Source organism: Lipotes vexillifer, unplaced genomic scaffold (genome assembly GCF_000442215.2).
Source record: "Lipotes vexillifer unplaced genomic scaffold, Lipotes_vexillifer_v1.1 scaffold263, whole genome shotgun sequence".
Classification (NCBI taxonomy): domain Eukaryota; kingdom Metazoa; phylum Chordata; class Mammalia; order Artiodactyla; family Lipotidae; genus Lipotes; species Lipotes vexillifer.
In genome coordinates, this window is record NW_006796752.1 from 2,978,107 (window position 1) to 2,988,766 (window position 10,660).

Here is a 10,660-nt window from a genome sequence, read left to right on the forward strand (position 1 = left end):
GAAAGAGTCAGGGAAGGAAGAAAGCATGAGGAGATGGGTTCAGATCAGGGACCGTGAGCCGTGTGGAGATGGGACTCCGGGTGCGGGTGGCAGAGAGGTCTGCAGTCCTGGCGTGGCTGCGATGCACAGTGGTGTAAGATGAGATTAGTTCTGGTCATAATGAAGAGGGATGGCCCTCAGTTTAATATCAGTCCCTGATATTGGGTGCAGCTTCCAGGGTTCCTGCCTCCCAAAGCTTTGCACAGTGAAGTGGTCCTGAGAGGGACTACTCTAGCAGGTGGCAGGAGGCTGAGAGTCCTTTCCCTGTGGGACTCACGTGGTCCTGTAGGCTTCAGTTCCTGGAGATTCGAATACAAAGTAACTGCAGAAAGTTTTCATGTTTAGGGGTTTCACAGCCATGTGCATCGAGAAGTAAATTCTACGGGGTAAGTGAAAGCTGTTTGACATAGGTGAGACTTTCAAAAGATGAATTATAGTTTCATAGTATATGTGCCAATTGTTGACTGTAGCATTTTTTAGTTCTTAGAAAGTGAGGGAGACTAGAAGTCTTGTTTCAAATCAGTAGATACATCGTTACTAGAAATTGACTATAAAGGGGCTTTAAACAAATGAGAATCAAATGTGTATTCATCCATAGAGAGGGTGATTATTTTATTGACTGTCTAAACAACAGTACTTTTGAGAGTTAAGAGTCACTATTAATTATAGTGGGACGTAGGTATAAATGGTAACGGCTTTGGGCAAACCAGGACATATGGTCACTCTATATACAGATATAAATTTCTTTATAGTTTGTAGCAGGCTCTTCTAGTATGTAAATATTTTAATTAGCAAGATAATGAAAAATGTCAGCCTTTAAAGCACTGTGCATCTAGGAAGCAAACTGTAGAGTTTATTGTTTGTTAGTGTTTTTGAATAAGTATTTTATTACTCTGTGTATGTTTTAATTTTAGAGATAGCATTGCCCTCAGTTCCAGTTTATCTTAATGTTTTTCCTCTTTCTTTTTTTCCCTTTATTCCCTTCACCATTTTAGTAATGGCGACATTGCAGCTGCCAGCCACTAATTTGGCCAACTTGGCAAATTTGCCTCCTGGCACTAAACTCTACCTTACAACGAATAGCAAGAACCCTTCAGGAAAAGGAAAACTGCTGCTGATCCCTCAAGGAGCCATCCTGCGGGCTACCAACAATTCTAGTTAGTCCATCATTAAATCATTTGGTTCTTGGGTCTCTGGGTACGTTCATCTCATCCACCTGAGGGGCAGTTCTTACCTGTTTCAGGAAGCATTTTCATAGCTCTGTTTGCTCAAATGGATTTAAAACATACACACATTTTAACTAGAAGTGGGTTCAAATAATCAGTCTTAGGAGGTGACACTGTTGTCTTGGATTTATCTGCTCAGAGTCTGGGTTTGGGAACAAATTACAGTGAAGAGGTGTGGCTGCTGAGCCTGTGCTGGGAGAAAGCTGTATATGTGAGCTAGAAATAAAGAAGACTTCTTCCTGTCAGTGGTATCTGAAAACTGGTGACACCTGAGAAGATTGCTGGAAGCCTGTTTTTATTTTGAAGGGGATGGGAGTAGGATTGGAATCAAGTGTCTCTGCTTGCCATTATTTAGATGTGCGTCTTAAGTTTGCTAGGTTTGGAGATGGCAAGAGAAATACAGGCTCAGCCTTAGTGTTTAAGATGTAAAGCCCCAAGGAAATTAGGTGGTTTATCTAGGCTTATATAAACTTTTGCTTTGACATATAGAGAAAAACAATTTGGGTAGTGTTGAAAAGGAAAGGGTAAGAGGAATTATTTCCATCTGAGTCAGAAGTATAGTTGGTACAGCAGTTAGGTTCATTTGAAATTAGTCACTTGCCCAAGTGCAGTGTTGTAATCAAGCAAGAGCTCGTGTGCCCATGGTACAGAAAACCATTTCTGACAGTGGGAGTTTGCAGCAAAGTTAGTGTTTAATTGCAGGGCACCAAGCAAGGGAGTGGGGAACAAGTCTCAGATCCACTCCAACTTGGTCTTTGAGTTCAGGGTTTTTAAAGGGGAGGAACAAAGAAGCTGGGGTTAATCATCATCTTTTGATGTTTCTTAATCATAGTTTTGGGTGTCAGGATGTCTCTGGTTTACATTTCTCTGGCCAGGTGGTCCATGGCTTGGGGGTCTATTAGCTCATCTTGCCCTAGGGAAACAATCTGAGTTTTTACCTTAGCGATGTTATCTACAACGGCACTTTTAGTACATTAATGATGTTGTTAACAACGGCAGGTTTAGTCATCTGACTCTGGTTGATTAATGTTCAGTTAGCACAGAATTGAGGTCAGAGGGGACAAGAAAGGGAATAAAGTTTTGGATAGAGAGATTAATCATAAACTCAGCAGGGGAATTTGGTTTTAGGGGGACTCAGTTTCAAAAGCTAGTCAGCCATTTTGTTTACTGACTGTAATGGGTGATTTCCACTCTTACCCTGGTGTTTTTTCCTCATACCTAAGTAGTGGTGTATCAAAAATTGAGATATGTAAGAGAAAGACAATGTAAGTCTTCCAAAATTCATCCAGAGAGCTACTTAGAGTGTAGTCTACATATATAATGTCACCAAAAGGGAAGTAAAAAGGGTACAAAGGCTTTAAAGTGGAATTTGAAAAGCAAAAAAGGCCTGGAGTCTTTATAAATATGAAGAAAGTCTTGTTTTTTTCCAGAGCAGGGGGGGAGATGGAAAAGAGAGACTATTGCAAAATTACACTAAATTCGAGCAGTTTCACTGAAATTGAATCAGATGCCAGAAAGTTTGGGAGCACTTCTCTGAGCACATTTAAGTGTTGGTTAAAAACGCTTGGTTAGAAAATCTATCTGACTCTCGATCTCTCACAACTAAGCTAAAACACTTGCAAAGATAAGTTCTTCATTGTAGAACAGTACTCAGAGCTGAACTAGTCGACCATCACTCAGTCAAACGTAAATATATTTCAGTCTTCAGCGTTAGAAAGTTCTCTCTTGTCACGAACTTGTATATTACAAAAAAAGGAGGAAAGAAGGAAAGGGAAGGAGTGGAGCCCTAAGGGAAACATCTCTCTGGGCTCATCTGTTTTTTCTCTTAAGCCTTCTCCTAATACTTTGTCATTGGTTGTGTTTTCAGACCTCCAGTCTGGCTCAGCTGCCAGTAGCGGTGGTGGCAGCAGTGGCAGTGGAGGAGGAGCCGGAGGAGCCCAAAGCCCTGCCGGCCCTGGAGGGATATCCCAGCACCTGACGTACACATCTTACATCCTCAAGCAAACCCCTCAGGTCTGCTCATTTATGACTGGTATCTTTTAAATCAGTTATTTAATGACTGCCTTTAATTATAGTGGATTTACCTTTACAGCTCTGGGATCAGGCGTCAATACTAACATTTTAGTCATGTTATAAATCTGTATTATTTTGGGTTTGCTTTATTTTGAGAGAAAAGCGAGTGGACATTCAGAATGACCTACGTAACTTATCCAAGATCTCTCCGCTAAGCCTAGTGGTAGGGTTTGGATTTAAACCCAGATCTTTCTGAAAGATTTTTGCTATGCTGTTGCCTCTTGTGGATTTGGAATAGTATTAATGTGCAGTTGAAAATTTTCTCCTAGACGTAACCAGAGAGATAGTATCAAGTTATGATTTGGAGTTCCATTGGATTCAAGATTAGGAACAGGCTTCTGCCTCCTTTCTTTCCCCTTGTCGCTGGTCTTGGCTCCTCTCTAAGGAAGGGAATGGAATTTTGGTTCTAGATGTTCTTAGAGTGGATAGTTATCAGTCTGAAGGATTAAATCCAGCTATGAGGGGACTAGATTGTAAAACTTGAGCTTCCAGCAGCCTGCTCTGTAACTCCAGTGCAAAGTTTGAGAAGTGGGAATAACTGTTGGTAGTGACGCTGAGAGCAGAGCTATTCTTTTTAATCATTTTGATGAGTTGTAGAATTGAAGGGTAGCATTGTCGCTTATAATATGGGACCTTGTGATTTAAAGAATCAGAGCAAGTCATTTGAACTTAACAAATTACTGATCAGATCTTTATTTGTTTATAATTTAGGGCACGTTTTTAGTTGGCCAGCCATCACCCCAGACATCTGGAAAACAGCTGACTACGGGGTCAGTGGTGCAAGGAACACTGGGAGTCAGCACATCCTCTGCACAAGGACAGCAAACGTTAAAAGTCATCTCTGGACAAAAAACCACTTTGTTTACCCAGGTAAATACACACACACACACACACACACACACACACACACACACACACAAATATTTACAGCTTGTCTCTTTCCACAAAGAAATTATCGTTACCTAAGAAAATAAGCAATAAAATAGTAGAGAAAAATAAGAATAAAATCATAAGATTTGGGAAAATATAAGTAGAATGAGAAGATAAGACCAGAGAGTTGTTTAGATATACAAACAGTAATGTCCTGTATATTTAATAAAATTTGCCAAAGCAAAATGAGAACAATGATCAGTTATAAAATTCACACTATTTGTGAGAGGAGAAAAAACAACCACACAATATTTTCTTAGAAGAAACAAAGATTTTCTAGACACTTCATTCTAAAATTTCTCTGGAGGGACTTCATATAGGAGATTCTGAATAGTGTTGTAGGTGATTTCAGCCACGATATCCATATCGTAAGTAAATGCTATAGGGAGTTTGGTGTATGTTTCTGCAGCATTTTTAGCATAGGTGGAAGAATAATGACAGGGAATTTTACTGGGCGAGGGATATCATAATCATCTATAGCTAAATCTCAAAAACTTACCAAATGAAACAAAGTGTAGAAGGATATAGACAGTGTGGATATCAACAAATAATGCACTTTTTATGACAGTGTAGATCAGCAGTTCTCAAAGCATGAAATGATATTGGATTTTTGTCAAATGCTTTTACTGTGTCTCTTGAGAGGATCCTATGGTTTTTCTTTTTTAATTTGTTAATAAGGTGAATTATATTGATGGTTCAAATGTTAAACCAACCCTGCGTTCCTAGAATAAACCCTACTTGGTTGTGATACGTTATCCTCTTTTAATGTATTGTTGAATTGAATTTGAATTTTTGCAAGGGATATTGGTCAGTAGTTTTCATTGTAATTTATGTCTGTTTTTTTTTTGTTGTTGTTTTTTTTTTTGCGGTACGCGGGCCTCTCACTGTTGTGGCTTCTCCCATTGCGGAGCGCAGGCTGAGCGGCCATGGCTCACGGGCCCAGCCGCTCCGCGGCATGTGGGATCTTCCCAGACCGGGGCACGAACTTGTTTCCCCTGCATCGGCAGGTGGACTCTCAACCACTGCGCCACCAGGGAAGCCCTCTGTCTGTTTTGGTATCAGAGTAATGCTGGCCTCATAAAATGAGTTGGAAACTTCTCCCTCCTCTTCACTTTTTGGGGAAGAGTTTATGTCAACTTGGTATTATTTCTTCCTTAACCGTTCAGAATACACCAGTGAAGCTGTAATGGCTTGCAGTTTTCCTAATTGGGAAGGTTTTTAACTACAATTTCAGTTTATTTAATAGGTATATTGATAAGACTGACTATTCACATTATTTTGTCTTAAGGAGGTTTGGTAGTTTATATCTTTAAAGGAATTTTTTTTTTATTACATCTAAGTAGTCGAATTTCTTGGAACAAACTTGTTCATAATTTTCCCTTATCCTTTAATGTCTGTAGAATCTTTGGTAATGTCCCCTTTTTCATTCTTGACTTTGATAATTATGTATCTTCTCTTTTTTTCTTGATCAGTCTAGCTAGAAGGTTTATCAATTTTGTTGATCTTTTCAAATTACCAGCATTTGGTTTCATTGAGTACTAAATTCCCTTTGGTCAGATGCTCTTTGCTGTTTTAAACAGGTATGAGGCCCCAGAATTCTTTAGGCAGTTCTTTAAAATCTTAGCTAATTTCTTCTAATCCGCTCATGTTGCAGCCAGTGCAGTGACTTTCTTTCTGTTCTGCCACAGCTAAGGTGTTTGCTGTTGCCTTTCATTAAGGTATAATTTACATAGAATAATGCACAGATCACAAATATACTGCTCAGGGAATTTGGACAAATGGGTATGCTCTTGCAAGCACTATCCCAGTCATGATAGAGAGCATTTCCATTACTCTAAAACATACCCTCATTTCTCTTTCCAGTTTTTTTCTATCACCATTTTTCTGTCACCATAGATTAGATGTTTTAAAAAATTATTTATTTAATTTATTTATTTTTGGCTGAGTTGGGTCTTCATGGCTGCACGCGGGCTTTCTCTAGTTGTGGTGAGCAGGGGCTACTCTTCGTTGTGGTGCGCAGACTTCTTATTGCGGTGGCTTCTCTTGTTGCGGAGCACAGGCTCTAGGTGCTGGGCTTCAGTAGTTGCGGCACACAGCCTCAGTAGTTGTGGTGCATGGGCTTAGTTGCTCCGTAGTATGTGGGATCTTTCCAGACCAGGGATCGAACCCGTGTCCCCTGCATTGGCAGGCAGATTCTCAACCACTGCGCCACCAGGGAAGTCCCATAGATTAGCTTTTGTCTGTTCTTGAACTTCATATCAGCAAAATTATATAGTATATAGTCTTTTATGTTAGCTTCTATTGTTGAACAGAATGTTTCTGAGATTTACCCATGTGTGTATTGATTATTCTTTATTTTTGTTATTTTTCTTTATTTTTGGCTGTGTTGGGTCTTTGTTGCTGTGCGCGGGCTTTCTCTAGTTGCAGCAGGCAGGGGCTACTCTTCGTTGCGGTGCACGGGCTTCTCATTGCAGTGGCTTCTCGTTGCAGAGCACAGGCTCTAGGTGTGTGGGCTTCAGTAGTTGCGGCACATAGGCTTGGTAGTTGTGGCGCACGGGCTTAGTTGCTCCGCGGCATGTGGGATCTTCCCGGACCAGGGCTCAAACCCATGTCCCCTGCATTAGCAGGCAGATTCTTAACCACTGTTCCACTGGGGAAGTCCCCTTCATATAGTTTTAATTAGCAAGACTTTCTTGGGGATGCACTATTTGGGGGGTGTATGTAGGTAAGGATTAAATTGTGCCTATTAACCAGGGTAACTTATTACTCCAATCCATTTTATTTCTGCAGGCGGCCCCGGGGGCACAGGCGTCTCTAATGAAAATATCTGATAGCACATTGAAGTCTGTGCCAGCCACCTCACAACTCTCAAAGCCTGGAACCACAATGCTGAGGGTAGCAGGAGGAGTTATTACAACTGCCAGTTCCCCAGCTGTAGCTCTCTCAGCAAATGGTCCTGCGCAACAGGTGAAGTAGCATGATAGTGGAAAACCATAATGAAGCATAAAAGCAGTAAAAATGTAAGATATTCATCAGGCACACTATTGGGCCATATTACTTTTTAAAAAATTCAAATATAATTCACATACCATAAAATTCACCATTTTATTTTATTTATTTTATTTATTTATTTTTGCCTGCGTTGTGTTTTTGTTGCTGCTCTCAGGCTTTCTCTAGTTGCGGCGAGCGGGAGCTACTCTTTCTTGCGGTGCACGGGCTTCTCATTGCAGTGGCTTCTCTTGTTGCAGAGCATGGGCTCTAGGCAACTGGGCTTCAGTAATTGCAGCATGCAGGCCAGTAGTTGTGGCTCCACGGGCTCTAGAGCACAGGCTCATTAGTTGTGGCACATGGGCTTAGTTGCTCCACGGCATGTGGGATCTTCCCGGACCAGGGCTTGAACCCATGTCCCCTGCATTGGCAGGCGGATCCTTAACCACTGCGCCACCAGGGAAGCCCTATAGTGAGTTTTTAATAAAGCTCATATTATTCCACTTTTACATTCTGAGGTTATGTCCTCTTATGGGGGGTGTGTTGAAATATCCTTTTATAAAGTGATATAATAAGTGGTGAATTTTTTTAATGTGGTAATCCTATGATACCTCCTTGCTTTAAAATTTAAAAAATTTCCTGGTCCATGAAATCTGGAAGTGTAGGAACCACCAAACTAGAGAAGCAGTCTTTTTAAATGGCATGACATTGAATAGGTAGCTAATAATAGCTATAGCTAATTTTTTTTTTTTTTTTTTTTTTTTTTTTTTTTGTGTTCCGCGGGCCTCTCACTGTTGTGGCCTCTCCCGTTGCGGAGCACAGGCTCCGGATGCGCAGGCTCAGTGGCCATGGCTCATGGGCCCAGCCGCTCCACGGCATGTGGGATCCTCCCAGACCGGGGCACGAACCCATGTCCCCTGCATCGGCAGGCAGACTCTCAACCACTGCGCCACCAGGGAAGCCCGCTAATAGCTAATATTTATTGGGTATGCTACATGGCAGTCACTGTTCTAAGTTACAGTACTTTCTTCTTAATATCTATTATTTCTGGTCCTGTGGGTTAGCAGTCAGAAGGAACAGCTCCCAGTTCATCGTCTACTATGACTTCTGTAATGAAAACTTCTGGGCAGCAGCAAGTGTGTGTGAGCCCAGCCACCATGGGACCCTGCAAGGCTGCTGCCTCCTCTGTCATCAGTGCTACATCCCTGGTGTCCACACCAAACCCCATCTCTGGAAAGGCCACAGTATCAGGTCAGTTGTACCATAATATGATTTCTCACTCCCTTCTTTGGGCTAGAGTATTTGTGGAAGGTCTTACAAAATAACAGTTTTTACTAAATTGTTAAAAATCATTAATTTGGCAGCATTTTCCATATAGCTGCCTTTTAGATGAATTACTCTTATTTAAAATCTAGGTGTAAATTTTCAAGTCTGAAATGTTTTTATGGATTGAATAACAATTCTTAACTGATACAATAAAACATGAGCCATCTGGAACTCTTCTGGGTATTTATCAGCAGTTTTGCATGGAACTCATGGTAAAACATCATACATCTCTTTTTGCTTTCATAAACAAAGTATATAAAATTAAATTAGCATTGTTGACTCCAAGACATGATTTTTTTAAAATAAATTTATTTTATTTATTTATTTTTGGCTGTGTTGGGTCTTCGTTGCTGTGCGCGGGCTTTCTCTAGTTGCGGTGAGCAGGGGCTACTCTTCGTTGTGGTGCGCGGGCTTCTCATTGCGGTGACTTCTCTTGTTGCGGAGCACAGGCTCTAGACGCGAGGGCTTCAGTAGTTGTGGCACGCAGGCTCAGTAGTTGTGGTGCACGGGCTTAGTTGCTCCGCGGCATGTGGGATCTTTCTGGACCAGGGCTCGAACCCATGTCCCCTGCATTGGCAGGCAGATTCTCAACCACTGTGCCACCAGGGAAGCCCCAAGATATGATTTTTAACAGTAGTTATTATATTGGGTAGTGTTAGAATGACATGCTTGAGCTTTGGTGAGATGTATCTTTTCTCTGTGCCCACCCTGAATGGCCCCGGAAGACTGTGCCTTTTACTTTTTTGGGTAACATAGAGCACAAATCCTGGAGCCAGATTGCCTAATACCTACCTTATAAAGTTGAGACAATTAAATGAGTTAATATAAAAATGCTTAGGATACCGTCTGACATGTAGTTGCCATTATATAAATAATTGCTGCTGTTATCATTTTTAGTGTCATCACTGTTGTAGTCCACATTCCCTTATCTGCAATTCTTAAATCCAAAAAGCTGTGAAAACCAGAGGTTTGTTTATTGTTGTTTTTCCCCGTAATGAATTTTAGGGCGAAATCTGACCTCCATTGACAGGCTGTTTATACTACTTAATATGAATATTCATCTTTTGCCACAAATATTAATGTGTTTGATTACATTGTACTGTCCCAGATGCCAGGGGCTGATATAATATACAGCATTACTTCTCAAACTTGAAAGGTCAACTTTGTTTTACTATAATCTAGTACAGACAGATACTTTTGTAAAATACAATAAAAATATCACAACAAAGTCAAACTGTTACAAAACTTTTGAACACTCAGTATCTGTATTGCCTTGTTGCAGATTAATAATAGTTTACCAACTGGCACTGGTATACAGAAAAAACTGAGTATCGCTAATATATATATGATATATATATCATACACACATGTATATATACACACACACACACAAACATAAATACATACATACACACACCTTACTACCTCTGCATAAAGATTGTGGGTATTCTTCATTGTTACTGCATGTAGTTTGCTAAAACAAAAGCACAGGCTTGTGAGCTTTTTGGTCTATAAATAAATCATCTTAACGACTCTTGAGTATTAAAAAAAAAAAGACTGTGGATATTCTTGTTGTTCTTATTATTATCACTAGATTCCATACATGAGTCTAAATCAAGCCCCTATGTTTTGTTTGCTTTTTGGGTAGAGACCAAAAGATTAAGGCTGGCTTATTTTTCCCATGATTTCTACCTCCCAGTTAAAATCGACCAAGTTTTTGTATGGGGAGTGCTTGTTCTCTGCTAACTGAATGTTTAGAGGTACTGGGTTAGCACTGGAGTAGAAATTGTAGAAATAGAAGGAATTGCTAGTTTAAGAAATGAATGCCCTCCTTTTTTCTGATTTTTAAATGAAGTCTCTTGCTTTAAGTTCTAGTTTCCTGAGATACTGCTGATGAAACTTTCTGTATATTATTTTTATAAGAGAATCAAACTGTTTTCTGCTGACCATTGTGTATGTCTGTATCCTTTTTTTTTAATTGAGGTATAACCTTTAATTTTTCAATTAAATTTTTTGTGTGCATTACAAACTGTTTTGAACAAGATTGCCATTTTGACTAGAGCAGAGTAAGCAAGGGA

At 40.2% G+C, this 10,660-nt stretch overlaps 1 protein-coding gene across 1 annotated transcript in view; it reads left to right on the forward strand.

Moving 5' to 3' along the window:
• The window catches only part of YEATS2 (YEATS domain containing 2), a 109,928-nt gene that overhangs the window by 81,732 nt on the left and 17,536 nt on the right, over positions 1–10,660 (forward strand). Inside the window, exons 17-21 of the mRNA XM_007468929.1 lie at positions 1,035–1,196; positions 3,133–3,278; positions 4,050–4,208; positions 7,059–7,235; positions 8,324–8,507. Coding sequence (XP_007468991.1) covers positions 1,035–1,196; positions 3,133–3,278; positions 4,050–4,208; positions 7,059–7,235; positions 8,324–8,507 — 828 coding nt within the window. The remainder of the gene's footprint in view (positions 1–1,034; positions 1,197–3,132; positions 3,279–4,049; positions 4,209–7,058; positions 7,236–8,323; positions 8,508–10,660) is intronic.